Source organism: Thermobia domestica, chromosome 7, assembly GCF_964235325.1.
Source record: "Thermobia domestica chromosome 7, izTheDome1.hap1.1, whole genome shotgun sequence".
In the NCBI taxonomy this organism is placed as follows: Eukaryota; Metazoa; Arthropoda; class Insecta; order Zygentoma; family Lepismatidae; genus Thermobia; species Thermobia domestica.
In genome coordinates, this window is record NC_137460.1 from 291,471,823 (window position 1) to 291,495,215 (window position 23,393).

General features: G+C 36.6%; 1 protein-coding gene across 4 annotated transcripts in view; it reads right to left on the minus strand.

Annotated features, from left to right (window-relative positions):
- The window catches only part of LOC145691044 (uncharacterized), a 108,719-nt gene that overhangs the window by 76,361 nt on the left and 8,965 nt on the right, over nucleotides 1–23,393 (minus strand). For 2 of the 4 annotated variants that reach the window (XM_081766653.1, XM_081766654.1), the window contains exons 2-3: nucleotides 21,811–22,415; nucleotides 13,058–16,683 (exon numbers count right to left, since the gene is read on the minus strand). The exons of 1 other annotated variant lie outside the window; for it this stretch is intronic. In XM_081766653.1, the coding sequence (XP_081622779.1) occupies nucleotides 15,975–16,683; nucleotides 21,811–22,250 (1,149 nt within the window). In that variant the 5' untranslated portion in view covers nucleotides 22,251–22,415 and the 3' untranslated portion in view covers nucleotides 13,058–15,974. Of the gene's footprint in view, nucleotides 1–13,057; nucleotides 16,739–21,810; nucleotides 22,416–23,393 lie in introns of those variants that run through there. One more of the 4 variants, XM_081766655.1, reaches the window with a different exon arrangement.

Here is a 23,393-nt window from a genome sequence, read left to right on the forward strand (position 1 = left end):
TTGAGCATTGATTAAGTTTGTTGTAAAAACGTGCACACACACATCTTACACTACACCAAATACACATATTAGGAATTTCGATCTTGCCGCTCACATTGTTCTCAGGCAAGACTTCCGAATTCGACATACATGTGTAACTACTCCAAATTTTTGCTTGATATATTTTTCGTTTCAACGCAACTTCTGCGTTAGTGTATTTTGTGACGTTCATTTGAATTCGTACAATTTGTGTGGTGTATGCTCTCCGCTGATTGTGTTGCCGCCTGGTGGTACTAAAAGAAAGAGAGTAGAAGAAAAGGAAGAGGAAAGTAAAGAGAACTTCAGACGCATAAAGCTGGAGTTTGGTGTGTAAGTGTTTGTGTACGAAGAATGACTCGACAAAAATTCTTGATCGAAGTCGAGTCTTAACGCCAGACGCATTTTAAAAGTATATGAATTGTGCTATGCTTTACAAAAACTATAAGTGTACCCAAAAGTTTATAAATAATCTGTAAAAATAGTACTGCTGATATGAGTGTTTTAGTGGATATTTCGTAAGCTTTCTCTAAACTAAATCTGCCCCATGAAGTGTTTTATAACAAGAGGGGGTGGTGAACGAGACTTTATGTCGATCAAAGGACTTGGAAAGGTATACCTGAACAGAATGGACGTCTAAATACCGACTAATATGAAGAATTATTGAAGAAGTCAATTTATTCAAGCGAATTCACGTTGTAATGTAGCCATCACGTTTACCAGGGAAGCCGGCTCAGTAAATCTATAAAAGTAATATAACGGACAGTTATTGCAAGAGGATTCATCAGATTCTTAATGGGAAGACTTCGGATTTGTGATCACAAACGATAGTGCGCCATCACGGACTAAGATTGTTCTCGTGAAAAGTTTCAAAGCATATCTACGAACCAACTACGTAATTGGGGCAAAGTAAAATGTAAAATATACACTATGTTACAGGTACGTCCAATTACTCATAATAAATGGCACTGAAAATATTTAGGTTTGTTTGTTCTTTTTTCAGGTTGCATGACAAGGCGAGAACGTGGTTGTTAAATTACTTGTGATCAATCTGTGAAAGTAGGTGATGCTCTTATCTATTTTCTTTATCACGCCTCAGGTGATTCCGTCCGAATCTGGACCGTTACGGTAAGGTGAACCGTGCCTTCGTGGAGTTTTAGACGATTGTCGAAGGGACGAACTTTCTGAACCTACAAGTAATATAGTGCAAAGCTGTATTATTTGGAGGTAAAGAGTTGTGAGTTCTCTACGGTAACCGTCTAAAGATGGTGCGTGCCGATCTGCGCGAAGCTGTACCGTAATACATGTTTCTTGTTATTATCTAAGTAATTAAGTATTTTTACGTTAATGTTTATTTGCATATTCAATTGGTTTAATGTGTTTAAATATGCTATATGTTTAGTGAAAATGATTGAAAAGTAAATTGAAACGCACATAATCATGGTGAGAAACCGATAATTGAAAAATAAATAAATAAGAGAAAGAAAATGAACTATAAACTGCACATACAAATAAATGAAATAATAATGAATGTTTTATTGAAGGTGGCTTTATGAACATAAAAGATAGCTTATCGTCATACAGGCTGAACAACCTTATATTTATCAAATGAAGTGTGATTCGTTATATACAGTGCAGTCCCAATATACCGAATTTTCATAGTGAACCTTCAGCAACTAGTGATCACCTACAGGGTGTTCCACAAATACAGTGACTTCTCAGTAACAACTTCATATAGACCTTTAACCCTTTACAGTCCAGGATTCTCTCACAAATTAAAACTATTTGCTCGGTCCGTTCGAGGCCAAAGGGATATTTCCGACCCTAGCCTATTTTATTGTATTTGAGGAGAATCAACAAAACCTTTGATATATTTTAAACTTTATTAACCAAGCCTCGTATATTTCCATACGTTCTAGAAACTCTTCCCTCATCGCTTTGGTATATTTTTTCAATTGTGTTGGTGAGCCTCAGTTAGATTCCATGGCTATATATGAGCATATGATGTGGAAACAACAACTTATTTTTTGTTATCGCTTTCTCGAGTCCAGAAAACGGGACACTTGCAGATACACCTACATGTTATTATAGTCCATCATTGGTTGGTTAATTCGAAGCATCCGCAGCTTTTCACCAAAAGAGCTTGGCCTCAACATGATACGTCATAAGCGGGAGACTCCAGCCACAGGATTCATATTCTATAGTTGAGCAAAAGAGTGCTGGAGTGCTTCAGGCACTTCTGCGGACGTAAGATCCACGCTTATGTGTGTTGTGAAGTACGCGTCTAAACGTGCAACATACCCTTGTATGGGATGAACCTACGCGCCTCGTCAGTTTGATCTGTGTCGAACAGTTCTAGTTGTGAAGTATTTTAAATGTGAAGACCGAGTTAATCAATTTCTCGTATGTGTTAAGAGGATCAATTCATTCTCCATTGCGGTAAATATCACGATAAGTGGAACCCTGGAACACGACTTCGTCTGTTACCATATACACTAAGGATTGCATTTACGAACACCAGTCTGGAACATTAATTACGGAGGAAGCATCAGGGACCCAACCTGAAGACGGCGACAGAACTGAAACATTGGCTAGCCGAAGACTAACGTGAGTTGTTTAGTTCATTTATCGAGCCACCTATTTCATTGGTATATTTCAATTATAGCAGCTGTGCACTCTGGTTACTTAAAGAGTTATTAACTCATTTGTTTTCTTGGTTAGTGTAACAATATATATATGTGTTGATATTGAGTAACATTATACATCCATTATATAAAATTTGGTTTTGTCATTTGTTACAAATTTAATACGTAGTTTAATCACGTATAATTCAGTGAATATCTTTTACGGTGTCTGTGTTCGAGTTTGCTGTGTTTCCCAGCCCCAGTACAATGAAGATACAGGCATGGGTATGGACCGTTTCCGCCATGGCATTGCTAAGAAAAGACAAGTGTACAAGTAAAATAAGAGACTGAAAGTTATTCCGAACCACGACGAATAAAGCGGTACCAAAATTAAAAAATACATTCTTTGACAGGATCTGAACACATGCCAAAATGAACGATTACTCACAGATCCGTGACACTAATCATTGACCCACAAAGTCTCTAACAGTACACTTCTGTCTTCTCTTTTCAATATCGTAAGACTCTGCTCCCACCACACTCCTTACTACTGTATTACCCAATAAGCCAACTTTTGACTGACTTAGCTGTTATTGTCATGCATTGTTTTATATATGAAACTTAGATATCTAGTTGGCAGCCATGTCTAGATGACCTTTTTCTCTTGCGCACTCCTCTAGACTTGAGAGAAAAGAAATCATTGTAAGTACAGCTTCAAGAGACTTATAATCTGGATTAATTTTTATTATTTGATTTAATCTCTGGAATTCATTCTAGTTTATCTTGGCCAGTATTGCAGAATGTCTGTCTAGTCTCGCAAAGATTGGAATTATACAATTTCAAAATTAGGTTCCACATATACGTTAAGTATACATATAAAGAAGTAATAAACTACATCGACAAGTTTTAAGAAGTGACTTCGCAGCAATCGATATTGCCTAACTAGAAGAACCATGCAGTTGGCGTTTCTTTTAACACTTGATTTTCTGTTGACCCATTCAGTCTTCACTGCAGTCAAGGCTTACATAGAACTCACCTTATTTGGGAAATATCTCAGTGTAGCTTGCAGTAAGTCCGCACTTTGTACGGACAGTTTATATTTTAAGACATGTGTACTGCTTCGTATCCTACTTTAAAAAAAAGTGTCAAAGTGAACATATTTTTCGACTTCACAAACTAAATTACTTTATTACCTCAATATTGCACTGATTACAAGCTTCTCAGAAAAGATACCTGGTTTTTACTCTTGATTTCAAACGTAGAGAAAAACAATGGTCTCTATAATTGAATTGTAGCAACCTTTGAGATGCTTTATGAGCGGTGCAGGAACTTCTGGGTGATCAGGAAAGGTACCCTAGTGAAACTGGAAATGTTAATTCTTTTTCCGAAACAGAATACTCACCTTCAAAACCTAAGCACAAATAAAGAGTTGAAGCCCATAGCCCATTACCTCCCACCAATGTGTCATTGCTTGTTTGAAAATAACATGCGACATACTAAACAGCATTTCAGTAAAAAGAATTTCAGTATTATGTGTACTTAAATAAAGAGATTAGACTGTTGTGTTTCAGACCACCAATTTTATGACACCGGACTTATATAATGTTAATCTTATTATGAATGATATACTGTAGGATGTAGGCAGTTTTCCTTTATTTCCAGGTATTCCGTAATTTTTTGTAAGGTCGAGTGCTTATTTTTTGTCATACAGAAATCCTTCGTGGTTACCTGTAGTATAACACTAGCAAACCTTTACACATTGCTGAAATATGGATTTTCTGATGGCCAATGTCAGACTTTCATAGATGACAATTTCCTACCACCACTGCAGGCTTGCAATTCAAGATTTTTCTTCATATAAGAAACCAGTATTTAGACGATCATTGACATAAATTAGAACACGTCAATTAAAAGTGGGCCACATTTCTACATAATAACTTATAAAGGTATAGGATAAAGTACGCTGATGAGATTGTCTAATTGTGTGATGGGTCTTCCATGTCCATTATCTTTTAACCGAAACATCACCGTCTGTTGCGTTGATTTGTGCATAATTCTATTCTTAAATAAAAATGAAGAAGGTGTTACTCTACTAGGTCGACAAACTGTAAGACGGAATTTGTCATATGAAAAAATGGAAAAGTGAGACTATGCCTGTGGGCAAAAGGGTACAGTTAGGAGTAACAGACGTACAAAATCACAAAAAATAACATCCTGACATGGGTTATCTGTAAAAATATGAACAATGAAACAGCAATTCCGTAACTCTTCTGACTTTCTTTCGACACAGTCTGTACTCTTTGCCGGTTCTAGGTCAAAAACCCGCAAACAATAAGAGCGTTGAGCAAAAAGAGCGCCTGTAAATACACGTGGACAAAAACAGCCCATTAAAATACAGTGTACACAAAACTAGCATATGCATAAAAACGTGCACACACAAAAAGAGCGCATGCAAATAAAGCGCGGACAAAAACAGCTCAAGCAAACACAGCATGGACAAATATCATAGATAACTTTTTGCACTAGGCTCGCTCGCACTCGAAAACACTTGTTTTAACAGCTCGCGGTCATTCACCACAATTGGGCTCGCACTCATTCGGGCTTGTAAATTCTCGAGTTTGAACTCACTATTCGTAACTGCGCTCGCTTCTCTTGTTTTGGCTGACGTTCACTCGGGCTCGTGCTCGCTTCTCTGAACTGAACTCGAACTCATTCGGACACGCGCTCACTTCCCTGAACAAAGCTTGAGCTCGCGATCACTTCTCTCAATTGGGCTCGCACTCACTAATCCTCAGTGCAGTAGCGTTCAGTCGGACTTGCACTCACTTCTCTCAACTGAGCTCGCGCTGACTTCCCTCAACTGAGCTTACGCTTGCGATAACTTCTCTCAACTGGGCTTGCACGCACTTCTCTCGAATGGGCTCATGCTCACTTCTCTCAATTCAGCTCACACTCACTTCCAGAACTTCTTTCATGCTGAGAGAATGAACTACAAAGGATGACTTTCCAATGAACAATGTTGATGCAATAGCTTTGTCACTGCGAGTCTAAAATTTGTTTTTATGCTAACAGGATTAATGGGCTCCAGAGACTTACTCCATTGTCCATAGCACCTAACTGTTTCTGCATGAACATATTTTTGTTATGTTTATTAAATAGACTAGGTTTGATTCGGATGTCCGGATAACACGTTCACGTCTGTTTCTTGTAAGATTCGCATGTCATTTAAATACGCCAGTGCAGATACTGGATTGTGCTTCCGCTCCGAGATATTTTTTTTTTCATTAAAGGCATTTATAAATTTACTGTTTACACCGGTTTTACCCGGGGATGTGTCCAGTGCACACAGTTTCTTTCTGCAACACTCGCAATGCCGACGTTCCTCGAGGAGTCCTTCGGTCCACAAAGAATCACAACCACTCTCCCATTCATTCAGCTACACTATTATTATATACATAATTCATATTTTGTTGTTTCTCCGTTTTGTTTACATTCTAAATGATTTTTTCTACCTAGTATATTGTTCTCTTCTTTCTTCTGATGTCATTTATTACTTTGCTTAATATCCTATAGTCCACCTCATTAGCTATAATTTAGTTTATTTCTTTCCAATTTATTTGATCTTTTCCCTCTAACCGTTCTTCAGGTAATGGACACCATAATACGTGCTGTTCTGATGTGCCTATTTCTTCGCATTGACATCTTGGATACTCTATTTGGCCTATTTTGAAAATGAAATGAAATGAAATCTCTGAGTTTTACGTCCCACGGTTATGCCGGTTAGGCTAAAGGAGACGGTGAGGATGAGAGATGAGTGAAATGGTGGAATGAAGAAAGTGGGAGGAAACGGGAGAACCCCGAGAAAACCCACGAGCACGGTGTTTGTCCACCACAAAGTTCACTTGGCGGGGGCTGGGATCGAACCCGGGACCCCAAGCACCAGAGGTTGGCCTATTTTGAATAACGCGTGACTTACAAGTAACACTTCCCAAGCGTAACACTCCGATTTTGATTAAATTTGGCAGATAGATAGTACACAAAATAAACGAATGCGTGTTTTTTTTTTAATTTTCCGCGGAGAAACGGTTTTAGGAGGCAAAAGCCCCAACCGAAAATTTGAAATTTGACGCCCGAAAGGCAAAAAGAAGTGGACTGAAGTGAATGAAATTGTGCACAGATATTGTAGACGTAAAATGAGAAAATATGGGTTTGGTATTTTCCTGAAAAAAGTGGTTGAGTGGTATAAGGATCCCTCCAAAACTTTAATCACGATATATCAAAATTGCTAATGTCAGTATGTTAGAAGTGTTTAATGGACATGAAGAATAAGAACAAAACGTTGTGTAGTGACAATACGCGAAAATAAACGAATAGGTTTCTTGTGCGGAAAAACGGTTTTAGGGGCAAAATCTCCACCCGAAATTTTGAAATTTGACGTCCGAAAGGCATGAAGTGAATCGAAGTGAATGAAATTGTGCGGATATTGTACAGGTAAGATGAGGGAATGTGTTTCGTATTTCCGCCCCCCCCAAAAAAAAATGTTCGGTAGACCGAGGCGTTGGGTGGCAGAAAGAATGGACCGAAGGGAACGAAATTGTGTGTAGATATTGTATATGTAAAATAAGGCCTTCCGTGATCACAAGGGTACCCATCCGATTTCTTCAGATTTGGCAGATAAACAGTAATCAGAAAATGTATAGCGTGTTTTATGGTATTTCAGGAGGCGCCTTTAAGCCTTACAAGGTTTTTCCCGCATGAACAAAAACACGTGTCGGTTTATTTCCTGTTTGCTGTTGAAGTGACCAATTTGAAGCAAATTAGACAGAGATACTTTAGAAACACGACAGGCCTTATTTTACACATACAGTATCTACACACAATTTCATTTGCTTATACTTCACTCCTTCCTCTGCTATTAGAGTAATATTTAAATTTATTGGATGAAGCCCCCAAATTTTTCCGCAAAAATTAAATCATGTTTCGTGTATTATTTTGCAAATTGTCCCGATAAGAAGTTTTGTTACAATTCTCCATATCCTTTAGGAACTTCTGACGTATGCCTATTTGGACAATAATACTTCGTAATCAACGGTTTAGAAGGTTTGTGGCATTAAGAAATACATATTCCTTAATTTTACGTCTATAATATGTATACACCTTAATTTTACGTCTATAATATATATACAAAGTTTCCTTCACTGTTAACTTCTTGCCTTTCGGGCGTCAACTTTCAAAATTCTGGGCTGGGGCTTTTGGACAATAAAACCGTTTTTCCGCGGAAAATAAAAAAAAATCTGTATTCGTTTATTTTTGAGTATTGTCACTACACTGACTTTCGTTCTAATTCTTCATGCACTTCTGATATACTGTTATTAGCACCTTTGATATTTTATGACCAAAGGTTGGAAGGGTCTGCCCCACACCTTTTCTCATGAAAATACGAAACCTCTATTCCCTCATTTTACGTCTACAATATCTGTTGCACAATTTCGTCCACTCCAGTCCGTGTGTTATTGCCTTTCGATCAACTTCCAAATTTTGGGCGAAGGTTATTGGCCCATGTAACCGTTTTTTTTTATTTTCAGACAATAAAAAAAACACGCATTCATTTGTTTTATGTGTAGTATCTACCTGCCAAACTATGTCAAAATCGGCGTGCTATACTTGGGAAGTGTTACTTGTTAGTATAGTCCTGACTGGTAGGAATCAACAGTAGGATGAAATCGCATAAGCGTGGGACGTAAAACTCAAAGATTTCATTTCATTTTTTCAAAGTAGGATGAAGTCTATACTAAAATTTGGCAGGTACAAGCCAGCGTGATCCAGCCAAGAGTCGGGTTCAGCGCAAGAGTTAATGTGCTTTGCTAGACTATTGCTTTATTGTTTGCTTTGGAAAAGGATGAGCATCGCGGGCCATGCATAATCTGCTTTTATCATAGGTGTCCAAACTAGCAAGCCTAACACTCGCGAGCGCGGCACTCGCGCCCAGCCGGTCACGGGCTGAATAATTCAGCACGAGCTCAAGTGAGCCCGAGCCTCAATGAAATAATTGAGCGCCTGTCCGAGTGAGCGTGAACCAAGTCGGAAGCACTGGTGGATCCACGGAGGGGGCGACCGCCCCCCAATTTTCTTTCTTTTTTATTTCCAGCATTTATCATTGGCAAATATAAATATTGCCTTTTCACAACCGATCCAAATTGTGTAACAAGTCAAGCAGAGTCGAATCAAAATGTGTGGTAGTAATAGTACTTTATACACACATATTTGAATTATGAATACTTTTGTCCCTAGTTCTTTAGGCGGACACCATAAGCCCCAAAAGGGCAATATATGATTCATTCGTTGGACAAACAGCTGTAGGAAGGAGGGCAAGTCGGCTCACTCTGTATGAAAGATATATTTTAAAATTGTGTCCTAGAGAAAGGATAATGAAATGAAATTCTGGTCCCGAAACTTCAATTGCCCTTACCTGAATAAAGAGAAATTGTAGGAAAAGAGCTGGCGGTGGTTCACTAAAATGCCTTACGAGATGTCTGAATTTCGTGACAGAGTTTTAGCCGAATTCAATTCTATACGAAATATACAGAACGAAGAATGCTAAATATTGAACCATAGTAACACGTATTAGCATTTGCTATATTGGGCGAGCCTGTATTCCGAGCAAATTGGGGGTCTGGAGGTGAAGCCTCACCCTAGGCGATGGCTAGTATAATATAATCTTATTGTTGTTATAGGAATATCTATAATTCTACTGCGTTTCTAAAAGCTACATTTAACAAATTACTTAATAGAGCCAATTTCTAACATCTTGTTCTAAGTCTGGTCTAATGCTTTTTTCCTTTACATACTCAACTATACCACTGCAAAGGCGGTGAACTTGGACAAAATACCCTATACGGTGCTCATGGTACCCGGTTCGATTCCCGATTGAAGTACATTTGAATAAAAAAAGTGGTTCGGATTCTACTGTAATCAGTAAGTGAACGTCTCCTTTAGCCGCCCTGTTGTTCCCGTGGAACGTTAAGCTCAAGCAACAAACCAAAATACCCTTTGCATACAGTTTTGAAACAGTGTCCTATATTTGTCTTATGTTTCTTATGTTCAAGTGAAAAATTCCTAAACGTACCAGCAATTGAATTCCTGATACATTCATCTTTAAATACATCAATTGAATACAGTTGAAAGTTTTTTTCTTGAGAAATGAACAATTCTATGGATACATGATCCCAAGGTTTATCTCTAACTTCCAACATGTCGTGAATTCTGGGTCCTATACCGATCATACAAAAGTTTTCTTCACCTTTGATACATCAGAAGATTTTGGTACGATTTATGGAGCCGCAATCCGAACATACATTTAAGAAAATCTCAACAATGTTGACAAATTAAAGTCGTGGTGAAATATTGAATTTCACAAAACGAAATACATCGAAAATCCAACATTTTGCCCATCAGGAAATGTTCTTCGCATAGTGCTACAGTTCAAAGATTATGTCTTTTTCTGAGAGGACACTGAAAACAATGTCATGTATAGGAGTGGACGACCCGAACATACCCTCGCATTCTATTGGATAGTGAAATCGATAGATTTAGGTCAAGCTTCAAGTTTTCCTGCGATCAGTTTAGTGCAACAAAGGAAACCTATATTTATCTACACAGAGGAGAAATGGGAGGGCTTAATGGCAGATAACAAATGGCAAGATAAGCTTTAACCGTGCGACCCTACTCTGTTACATTGACAGAGAAAATATTTTTTGCGTGGACTGCAATTTTAACATATTTCAAATTCAACCCGTTATATATTAATTTACGGTTGTTCTGTTAGTGTGTGTGATGAAGATGAGTAAGAAACTGAAGAACGTGACTCTGTTGTCATTTTTGGTGAAGCGACCGACACTGGAAGAGGCAGTATAAACATGTGAAAATCCCGTAATGAGAAATTCATGAAATTCGGGGAGGCACATGAAAACAGGGTGTATGTGTGGCTTTCAATTATTTCGAAATACATGCATTGTTTATCATACTTTGGCTAAAATCATGGACTCGAATCAAATCGAAAGAAGTAAGCGCTTTACAGGCTTATACCACAACTCACAATGACACGCCTCTCAAATATCAATATCAACAAAATATGAAGAAAGCTTGTCTCTTTTAGCACCGATGCTATATGAAACGTACATCTGCCGTTTTAGGTGGAATCCGAATCACTGTAATGCGCCCAGGGAACAAATGGTTTTGCCACTAGTAGAAAGTGCCTACTCTTGAACAAATTTCTAATTGCTATATTCATACTAATTTGAGAACCCTGAATCCAATTGAACTATTTTAACGCATATCCGTTCATGGAGTCACGAGAATGGAGTATGCATATCCACCCATTGATGTCATTTTTTTCGTCGCTTCGTGCACCAATATGTTGAAACATCCTTCCATTAGCCTCAGTGTCCTCAAATTAGTATAAAAAGACCAATTCGAAACGTATTCAACCATCGAACTTTTACCATTGGCATAAATGGACGTTCAAAAATTCCAGTTTTGAGTTTATTTGGCTAGTGACCCCATGAATGGATTTGTTTTAAAATAGATACATTGGACTTAGCGATTTTAAAAGAAAATCCGAAATTTATCGAAGCGAGGGCACTTTTTACCAGTGCTATTGGCGTTAGTTAGTCCTTTCAAGGCTGTAACACCAGGAATTGAACCCAACACATCATGAATGAAGAAAACGTAGTAAGCTATACATGTGTTATACCTCGTGATAGGCACGTACATTGAACTATTTCGGGAGGGATTCCAAACTTAAAATGAGAATAAATTATATTAAAATTTGTCAAATCACCACCAAAATTAGACGAAATTTACAGAAAAATCGAGATTTTGTGGAGGGGATCCAGATTCCCGGGATCCATTAGCTGCGTATGTCTCTGCTATTAGCTGCGTATGATATTTCAACATCTCTCTCTCTCTGTGTGTGTGTGTCATTTTCGTAAAGGAATATTTACGAAGTGCAAGAAAGAGTTCTATAGAGTTTCAGATGGATCTTTAAGTTGACTGAGAAGAAGAATATAAAGAATACTCTTATGCAACCAAATTATGAAAGTAATTACTTAATTGGTACAGCGCAAGGGAGAATGCACTTGCGTATTTTGTTACTGCGGCAATGAATCTAAGAGTTCATTAAGCCGTAAGAAAGAACATACTTTCATTTTTAAAAAAAAAACACACAAATTCGGGTCCCAAAATGGAATCTGGGAATCAGGTTTACACCCCTCTGCAACCCCGGATTAGTATGCATCCCATACTTGCTAACTAAAATTTTAGTCACCTTGAAGCTACGCTCATCTTCCAGGAAGCGAACCACTTTCTCCAACTGATCCTTCTGGATCCGCTAGTAGTCGAGAGAAACGAATGCGAGACCGAGTAAGATCAAGCCCAGTTGTAAGAAGTGATCGCAAGCTTCAAAGAGCGCGAGCTCCCTTGAGAGAAGTGAGCGCCAGTCCGAGTGAACGCGAGTTCAGTTGAGAGAAGTGAGCGCCAGTCCGAGTAAACGCGAAATCAGTTGAGAAAAGTGAGCACGAGTCCGTGTGAACGCGATCGCACTTAGGATTAGTGACCACGAACCCATTCGAGAGAATTAAGTGCGAGCCCGTGTGAGCGCTAGTCCAGTTTTGGGAAGTGATCGCGAGCCTGAGCTAAATTGAGAAGTTATCGAGAGTGCGAGACCAGTTGAGGGAATATAGCAGGAGCCTGAGTGAGCGCGAGCCAAGTATGGGGAAGAGATAGCGACCTGGAGCCATGTTGATGGAAGTTAGAGGGAGTCCGAGTGAGCGATAGCCAGGTTGAGAGAAGTCAGCGTCAGCCCGAGCCGTTAGGAATAGAGTACAAGCTCGTGTGAGTGCAAAGCCGGGCGAGTACAAGCTCAGTAGAGAAAGGTGAGCGGAAGATCAAGTGATCGCGAGAACAGCCGAGGAAAGTAGTTGGGAGCGCGAGCCCAATCGAGAAAGGTGAGCGGAAGATCAAGTGATTGCGAGAAAAGCCGAAGAAAGTAGTTGGGAGAACGAGCCCAATTGAGGTAAATAATCGCGAGCAAAATTGGAAGTGAGCGAGAGCGCGAGCGATCCTAGTGGAAAATGTTAAATGACTTTTTTTAACGGTATTTTGTTCTGCTGATTTTGTGTGCGCGGTTTTTGTCGCTGTGGTGTTTTTGTGTATTGGGGGGTAAATTCCCGGGAATATATTTTTCGGGAATTTATGTACAATCACAAAGAAAATTCCATTTTCTTATTATAATTTCAAAGTTAAATTCGATTTATATCATAGTATATTATTAGTGTTGTCCCCAGAGGAGTCTTTAAAATGTATATTCTAAACGATGTTATGTTATTTAATTATATTTAGAGAGTACGCATAAATGGATATTTATTTACAAATATGTTCTATGAAAGTAAATATATTTCAAAAATGGTCTAGTAAATCCACATATCTTTAAACCGCTAAAAAGTTTAAATTTACATGTTAGTGGATTTTCTAAACTTCTACTACTGATATTATAAACATATTAAATTTTTAAATCTTATAAACAAATTAGGTTGGGCAACTGCCAGGAGACATGTCCCACCATTTTGTCAACATTTGCACGTAAATATGTATGTTCACAATAATTGCAAAATACTTTCCTATCTTGATAATTTTGCATGTAACATTGCCATACAAGACCTTCCTTCCTGTCCATTTTTCAAAATTTCATGCGTTAATTCACACACAGGAGAAGTCCGAGTACCTCTTCAGAAATTCGAATTAGAGAGAGGAGACAGACCGAAATCTATTACTAACGGTAATTCAGGGTTTATTAATAGTAATGGACCTCCATTTCTACATAATTCTACATTACTTTACAAAATGAATCCTTTTCATAATTTGTAAATTAGTACTTTGCTACTTTTGGCTATTGTTTAGGTTTGGGGGGCCAGATTTTGCACCTACTTTTTTTTTTTTTTTGCGATATTCTATTCCGATGCGGTTGTTTTATGGTTTCATATGTTAAATTACGTTACCAACATTAAATTCAGAAAGCATTGCCGAGCGAGTAAAGTCGGGTCAAAAGCCCGCAGGGCTCGTTGTTTTCGATCTTCGTTACAAACAATTCACTTTCTTTTCTCACATAAATCACTTCCACTTACCCTTACGTTTGTACAAATTCCCTACTGCCCTAAAAACATGTGTTCGACACAATTTTTACTACTTGAACATCACTATCAACACATTTCTTCCGTAAATCATCTTACCTTTTGCTAGTTTTCGCCCCCCAATGCTAAACAATTGCCTTACATTTTAGGGCAAATGGAAATGGAACTTTAAAAAAAACATATTATAAGTTATATAAGTACAGTCAAAAAATTTTAATTTCTTTAACCTCCAAATTCTTTCATTCCTAGAAGTAAATCATAATATATTAAAATAAAGTAATTACTCATATGGTTCTTATAATTTGGAAGATAAAGTAAAGAAATGAAAAAAAAATTCCTTCCCGGGAATTTATAGACCGGGAAAAAACCAAGGAATGTTCCCATTTTTTAAATTCCTTCTCACCGGGAATATTCCCACTGCCCATCACTATTTTTCTGCATGTGTGATTTTTGTCCATGCGTTATTTTTGCCCACGTTGTATTTGCATATACTGTTTTTGTCCTTCCACAGTTTTTGTTCATGCGTTGTTTTTGTCCACGCGTTATTTGCATCCGCTGTTTGTCCTTGCGCGGCTTTTGTTCATGTGCTTTTTTTGTATATGCACTGCTTTTGTCCTTGCGCTGTTTCTGCCTACGCGGTATTCACATGCGCTGTTTCTGTCCTTGCACGGTTTTTCTCCATGCGGTTTTTGTCCACGTGGTATATGCATGCGCTGTTTTTGTTCTTGTGAGATTTATGTTTATGCATTCTTTTTGCGCATGTTTTATTTGCATGCGATGTTTGTAAGTGTGCAGTTTCTGTTCATGCGCTGCTTTTGTCAATGTGGTATTTGTATGCGCTGTTTTTGTCCTTGCACTGTTTTTATCCATGCGGTATTTTCATACGCTGTGTTTGATCATGCGCTTTTTGCACTCGCATTTTTTTGTGATTTTTTTTTCTTTGCGCGGTTTATGTTTATGCGCTTTATCCTTGTGCAGTTTTTGTTCATGCGCTGCTTTTGTCCATGCGGTATTTGCATGCGCTCTTTTTGTCCTTACGCGGTTTTTGTTCAAGCGCTGTTTCGGCTGGATACCTGTTTGCCGTCCAAGCGTGTTTTTGCCTACTTGGAAGCACTTGTAACTAAGAGCACGATTGATTTTTATGTTATTGTTGAAAATCCTTGTACATTCTTTGCATGTCTTTCTAGCATAATTATTTCTACGGTGAGTCGATGTTTCTATTTTTATACTTATTGTCACTTAACTGCTTGGGAGTTCAAAATATCATGGGGAATGACGTACTTTGAACAACTTTTATGTTAGTGTGTGCTATCATTTTTTACAGTTCTTTGACCTAATTTATTAGCACACTCTATATGAATACACAACAATCACTTTGCATTAATTTTACTTTTTATTATTCACAATTCTCGACACTATAGTCTAGTTATAAACTTTCTCAAAATAGGATTAAAATTTAGTACAGAATATTTCATGTTAGCTTTTCAGCTCTATATTTTCGAAGTGCGTTAAAACATATTGAATCTTCAGAATTTTTTGTGGAGAGCTTCGATTCTGTATGCAGAAGTTTTATGAAGCAAATAACTTCATGAAAATAATGAGTCTCGTAATTGAGATATTAATGCCGTTACCTACACAAAACATAACCATTTCTACACATCTAATTTGTTTAGATAATAGTTTATCTTCTCGCAACATGGAAGAAACCACTTATATGAGTCAGAATACACTAGGCACCACCCACGCTTTTCCCTTTTTTACGAGTAAATTTATAATTTACTAAGACTTTCAGCATATCACTATAAAATATAATTATGCTTTTAACATATTATTAATCATAATCACATTTTATTTTGTTGATGTTAAAAACAGGAAATACGTTTTCTTTTAAATGAACTTTATCACGAATTTTGGCATTTATTTTTTGTATAGTATTGTATTAATAAGTTTTATAACTTACCATGCTTCAGATTCTTAACTACAGTGTTTGATATTAAATATATTATTATTATTATTAAAGTTCAATCATAAAGGAACACAAAGTCTCTTAGAATAATGATTGTTTGCATACTCTGAAAAACATTTTTATAAATCAAAGAAATAATTCTAATATGTCAAATAAAGGATAACTTATAAAATAATCGAAAAATCACTTTGAAGCATACTTCTGTTTACGCAATTCCTTTCGTCTATGACTTATATAATGCTTTTGAAGATAGTGATTTCGAGCAAAACTTTTCCCACATTCTTTGCAAGAGAACGGCTTCTCTCCCGTGTGAAGTAACAAATGTTTTTTAAGATTATGTAAATGACCAAATGCTAAACCACATTGGTCACACGGGAATGGCTTTTCACCTGTGTGCGTCAACATATGTCTCTTTGCTTGATCTTTTTGAGTGAAAGATTTACCACATAAGTTACAGGTATGTGATTTGACACCAGAATGAATTAACATATGCTGCGTAAGGTTACTTTTAATAGAAAATTTCTTACCGCAAAGTGTACAAGAAAATGGTTTTTCGCCCGTGTGGACTATATTATGACGCATCATGCTAGATTTGACTGAGAAACACTTTCCACAAAATGCACAAGAAAATGGCTTTTCCCCTTTATGAGTTAATAGGTGTCTTGATAGATGGGCTTTTTGAGAAAATGATTTGTTGCAATTAGTGCAAGAAAACGGTTTCTCCCCTTTATGAATTAATAAATGTCTCAACATGTGGGCTTTTTGGGAAAATGATTTGTTGCATTGAGTGCATGTAAACGCATTTTCTCCTTTATGAGTTAAATTTTTTGATACACCACGCTCCTGAATACTTCTCGGTTCATTGTATACATCACCGTGTGCGTCAGAAGTCCTAGTAAAATAGACGAAAATATCGTAAATTTATGCTTGGACCATAAAATTAAGTCCTAGTAGAAGAAAATATATTGAAAATTATTGCTTGGAACACAAAATTTGCCTATTATCTACCTAACGTTATTAAGGCTTCCATCATTTAATCAAAAGCATGTTACACTAAAATCTGCATATTAAAATTATGTTTATCTCAATTTTTTGGAATCAGAATGAAAACAAAAAAGGGTACCAACATTTAAAAGCAATATACTGAGAAACAAACGTGAAAATATTTTAACGTCGCAGATTTTAATCAAACTCTCACTGCAATTTCAAAAATCACCAAGTCTGACATATATGAGCAATATTCATACGTTTTATACATTATATAATGATCACACAGAACTTCAAGATAAGTTTGGGTCTTTCTGAGATGCCTGTGTTTCATTTTCAGTTACAAATTTTTTTTAAAACGAAACATGACCGAATTTTAGCCTTACAAAAAGATTAATATGGGAGACATCCACAGCAATACCAAAGCCACATCAATACTTGATACTAATTAAATAAAACAGTGCAGTAGGTTACGTTATAAAAAATACCATGTATCTTTAGATATTTGTTTGACTTATGACTTACACGTTTCATTTAGATGCAATAACACGACAGATTTTTTTGTAAGGAACTATCTCCCAGCGACTCGCAACCATAGCTCTTCTTTTTAACATTTAAAGCATGAAAAGCTTCCCACAAAGGTTTTTCCACCAAGTCAAGTACACCTGGCTTGCGCAGAAAATTAAATTTTGCTTTTTTATATTTTTAAAAGATATGAATCCCCAAACTAATTTTTTTTCCTCCTTGTGCATCTCTATTCTACAGATTTATCAAGATGTACAAGAGTATTGAACTTTAACTGAAAACAGTACTAATTTAGCCCCTTAGTGAAAAGTTTGATATTGGTGTTATAATTTCTAATAGAAAACATTCCGAAATGTTGCTAACGTTTATTAAGATTTTCTGAATAAACCAACGAAATGAACGATATTTATCCATGTAATCGAACTTTCTATCAACCTTCTCTCATTACTGGCGGAACGATAGATATTTTATATTACACAAGTCGTAGAGCAAAACACTTCGTGCATCGAACTTAGAGCAGTAGAAAATGAGTTATAAGTGTTCTTTGAAATGCAGTTAAAAGTATTAAAAAAAGATGTCGTCAAATTCGAATACAAAGAACTACAAAAGGCCTAAAAATTAAAAAGAAAGAAAGTGTGTAAATTCAAATATGTTTATAACACTAAAAGCGTATTATTACGTCAGGAATAAGATTAAATATAATTTCATAATCAGGTTCTTTTGCGCGTTTGATTTATGGGCTTAACCTTTGCAGGACGGGCAGGAATTTCAAGAAACTCGTAGAGCTTTACTTTGGCGGCCATAGCACCTCTCCCAATTCTTCCATGGGTATGAATTATACCTTGTTGGAAAGCTTATGAAACAAAGATTCTAGTAAGATAACCTTTGATGCTACCGTACCCAATCTGTAGAAGAGAAAAACTGAAAAGTCTACTTTTTTCGAAATTTGTGAGTCGGGCAACATTGTTTCTAGTCGTACGCTAGAAAAAAATATTCTCACCTGGAGGCCAGACATTGATAATTATACCAGAAAATGAAGGGCAAAGGTACAATAGCTACGTAAAAAAATCGGAAGGTAGGATCTAGGTGAATCATCCTGTTCCTATTTTCCCGAGAAATTTTCGTCTACCCTTACGTTGGCAGGCTTGGCGACGCCCCTAAATGTCACACATAAACAAACCATACCTAGTTGGAAACCTTATAGAACAGACATTTCAGCAAAGTAACTTTTGTGTCTCTCGGACCAAATTAGTAAAAGAAGAAAAAATTCTTTTTTTTTAACAGAAATACATTTCTTCAGATTGTGTCAGACTATGGCAACGCTGTTATATACCGTACGCAAGGAAAAAATTACAGATTTACGCCAGACACTAGTGACAATGATACCAAAAAATGAAGGGTTTACATTCAATACGAATGGAAGGACAAATTCTGAACACCGAACCTACGTCAATCATCGTGTATTTTATGGATAGATTTTGGTATATGCTAACATTGGCAAGTCTGGTGATGCCCCTAATTGTCACAAACAAATCAGCTATACCTCGTTGGAAATCTTATGAAACACTAATTTCAACAGGGTAACTTTCGTGTCTCTCGGGTCAAACTAGTAAAAGAAGAAGAAAACGATAATCAAAATTTTTCGCGAAAAAATTATTTTTTCCAAATTTGTCCGACTATGGCAACGCTGGTATTTGTCGTACGCAAGGAAAAAAATTCTCACATTTACGCCAGACATTGGGAACAATGATATAAAAAAACGAAGGGTTTAGGTACAATAGGAATGGAGGAAAAAATTCGAAATATCCAACCTACGTGAATCATTCTGTATTTTTTTCGAGAGATTATCGTATACGCTAACATTGACAGGCTTGGTTATGCTCCTAATTGTCACAAACATATCAGCTATACCCCGTTGGAATCCGTATAACACACACATTCCAACAAGGGAACTTTCACATCTCTCGGGCTAAATTAGTACAAGAAGACGAAAATCAAAATTTTGGTTCGAAAATCCATTTTTTAAAAATTTGTCGGACTATGGCATCGCTGTTATTTCTCGTACGCAAGAAAAAAATCTCACATTTGCACCAGACATTGGGGACAATTATATAAAAAATGAATGGTGTAGGTGCAATCGAAATGGAGGAAAAAATTTGGTGCACCGACTCTACGTGGATCATCCTCATTCTCTTCGATAGAGTGTGGTATACGCTAATATCGGCAGACTTGGCCAGTTTTCTGATTGTCACAAACATATCAGCTATACCTCGTTGGAAAGCTTATGGAACAAACATTCCAACAATGTAACTTTCGTGTCTGTCGGGCCAAACTACTAAAAAAAAGACGACGAAAATAAAAATTTGGGGGGGAAAATCAAATCTTTCATAATTTGTCGGACTTTGACAACGCTGTTGTTTCTCGTATGTAAGAAAAAATTCTCATATTTACCTCCGTTATGGTGAACAATTGTGCAACAAATAAAGCGTGTAAGTGCAGTTGGAATGCAGAAAAATTGTATCTTACTAACGGCAGAGAATAAACTTACATTGTTCGTCGAAAGATCATTACTTTTCTTTTCTTTTGCTTCGGCAGGAAGATTGTTTTTCTAAAACTAAATAGCTTGTAAAAGGAGGGAGTTGAAAGAAATGTATTGCATATTTACGACCCTTAGGTTCAACTGATAGCTACAGCTGACGTTGACCAGGCTAAACGTAGAACGATGCGTTCTGAGGTGATAACCGTTTTCCTTTCGCTATCTCTCTGTCTCTCTCTCTCTGTGTGTGTATGTGCGTGTGTGTATGTGTGTCTGTTCTGTAAGTTACCTTGTTGGAATGTCTGTTCTATAAGCTTTCCAACGAGGTATAGCTGATATGCTTTTGACAATTAGGAGCGTGACCAAGTCTGCCAATGTTACCTTATACCACAATCTCTCGAAAACATACAAGATGATTCACGTAGGGTCGGCGTTCCGAATTTTTTTCACTCCTACTGCACCTAAATCCTTCATTTTTCTACATCGTTGTTTTCAATGTCTGGCGCAAATGTGAGAATTATTTTCCTTGCGTACGACAAATAATAGCGTTGCCATAGTCCGAAAAATTTTGAAAAATTTGAATTTCCCCCCAAAATTTTCATTTTCGTCTTTTTTCTTTTACTAGTTTGGCTCGACAGATGCGAAAGTTACCTTGTTGGGATGTTTGTTATATAAGCTTTCTAACGAGGTATAGCTAATATGCTTGTGACAGTTAGGAGCGTGGCCAACTCTGCCGATATTAGCGTATACCTCAATGTATCGAAAAAAAAAATACCGGATGATTCACGTAGGTTGGAGGTTCCGATCTTTTTCTTCACTCCTATTGCAACTACACCATTCATTTTTTTATATCGTTGTTCCCAATGTCTGGCGTAAACGTGAGAATTTTTTCCTTGCGTACGACAAATAACAGCGTTGCCATAATCCGACAAATTTCGGAAGATTTACTTTCCAGCCAAAAATTTGATTTTCGTCGTCTTCTTCTTTTACTGGTTTGGCCTGAGACACAAAAAAGTTACATTGTTGGAATGGCTGGTCTATAAGGTTTTCAACGAGGTATGATTTGTGTGTCTGTGATAATTACGAATGTCGCTAGGGCTGTCAACGTTAGAGTACATTAGAGTGGATATTTAATAAGATACAGGATGTGTCACGTAGGTTCGGGGTTCCGAATTTCTTTTTTCATTCGTATTGAACCGACAGGTTTGACTTTTGTGTATCATCGTCCCAAATATCTGTCGTAAATTTGAGATTTTTAACTCCGTACGATGAATAACAATGTTGCCAGAGTTCCTCAAATTTGAAATATTTTTTGTCTTTATAAGAAAATTACAATAAAAAAATGGTAAATTCAATACCACTCCTGTTCACCCCTCTCAAGCCCAAAAGTCATGGACTGGGTATGACTAGTTAGTATGTTCATTTGTCTGTATGGATGCCATTTTTTACCCTTGTAGCTCCACCAGGGAGTTACCTCCCCCCAAATTCTGAAGGGAGAAACGGAAAACTATAAACACCCAACTTTGCCCCCTCCCCTTCACGGCGTGACCCATTACATGAATGGTATACACAGGATTAGAAAGTTCCATCCTTTCTAAAGAAATACCAAAATCATATCTCTAGGTTAATTAGAAGCTGAGCTAGAGAGGTTTGAATTGCTGGCTCAACGGTTGAGCTGTTCGTCCTGAGAAGGTTAAACTATAGTGTCTTGAATCGAGTTATATTATATATTTTTCTTGTGGTTAAATTGTTTATTGACTTATATGAGCCCATTTCGAAAGAAAGCTTTCTAATTGTAGTTATAACTCAATCATACAAATTCTGAAAGTAATACAAGCTATCTTATAAACCGTTAGCTTACATTTTTGAAATAGTAAGCTTGTATATTCTCTTGTTTCTTATCTAATATTAGCCATTAATTGAACTATAAATAATAATATAGTTATTCTTTTAGATAAATAAACAAATTACCTCTGAACTTCCGTATTACTCGACATCACTTCACATGTTCCGTCCGAGATATCATTTTCCTTTATATCCAAAACAGTTTCACATATATTTGAACACGTTCCACCTTCATCATGTTCTTGCTTTATTGAAATAATTTCTGGCTTAGAGGTTGAAATATATGGCAGTTCTTTACTTTCAATTTGTTCATATTTGTCATCCAGTAAATTAGATTCCGTGTCTTTAGCGAATTGCTCGTTTGGTATATTTGGTAATATATATTCTGGGTCCTCAGCGTCATCTTCATTTTTAATTTCTGGTGATAATAGACTTGTGTTTTCGTCAAAAAATGATTCATCATCATCCAATGGTTCTACTTTTATATAAACAGTTGTAACATTGAGATCCATCTCAGATTTCGTGGAGCATTCTCCACTTTCCATTTTCGAATCTTCCTCCATCATCAAAATTATACGAGTAAAGTCATAAGTTTTATGATAAATAACTCATCGTTGATATTTCTTGTTGACCTCAAAAGTAAAAATCATAAATTGTAAGGAAACAAAGGGTATCAATATTTCTTGCCGAGAAGTTTCTTCGTACTCTTCCACTGCAGCTTCGCTTGGCAACTAGGAGAGACATAGATAGATATTCTTAATGATCATTGCACAAGATTTGGCGTTTCTGTTTATTGAATACAAAGGTACCAGCAACCTAATAAAAAACATACAAGATGGCTAAACTCGGCTACAGTTTTTTTTTTTTTTTTTTTTTTTTACAAATATAATCGCTTTAAAACATTGAGGTTATCCTGCACTTAAAATATATTATAATGATCTATTTCGTATTGATTTTTCCTTACATTTGTAAAAATATTAAACTAAGACGACACGTCCTGTTATACAGCAAACTACTGTATAAAAAAGTCAAGCAAAAGGTTTGAAACACTCTTGTAAATCATTAACGGATTTTGAAATTAAAATGATGTTTTGCGGTGTAACGATAAAGTGATATTTAAAATACTCAGTCAATGAAATCAACCAGATTATACAGGATCATTTGAAACTTATTTTCTAATTTTCAGTGAACAGGGTTAGTAAAGGAAAAGAGGTGTAGCAGACAAAAAAAAAAAAAAAAGAAAGAAAGAAAAAAAGAAAACGGCTGAAAATATATGTAGGGAGTAATTATAATTCTCAAAAGTTTATAATGGAGAACAGCTTGACTCACTGCAACAGAAGATGAATCAAAGATCTACTAAGTGGCTGCTTTCAACGAACAAATGGCACATCCTAAGATTCTACTCCAATATGACTTTTGGGTGACACTGAAACAGGTTTGAGTTCGGTCATTGAACTTTAGGTGATACCGAAACGAAACGTATCTTCAAGGCTAATCTTAATAAACAACTGACAACAAACACTCTTATCTAGTTTCCATATTACTGCGAATCCTCAGTAAGTGCCACCTACAAATTAAACTAAGGAAACGATATTCCATTGCTTAATATATATTTTTCCTAGCATACCATCGTCATAACCACTTACCTTTACATTTATGATTTTCTTACCTTTATAGTACATATTTTAAATTAGTTTATCTTATATTCT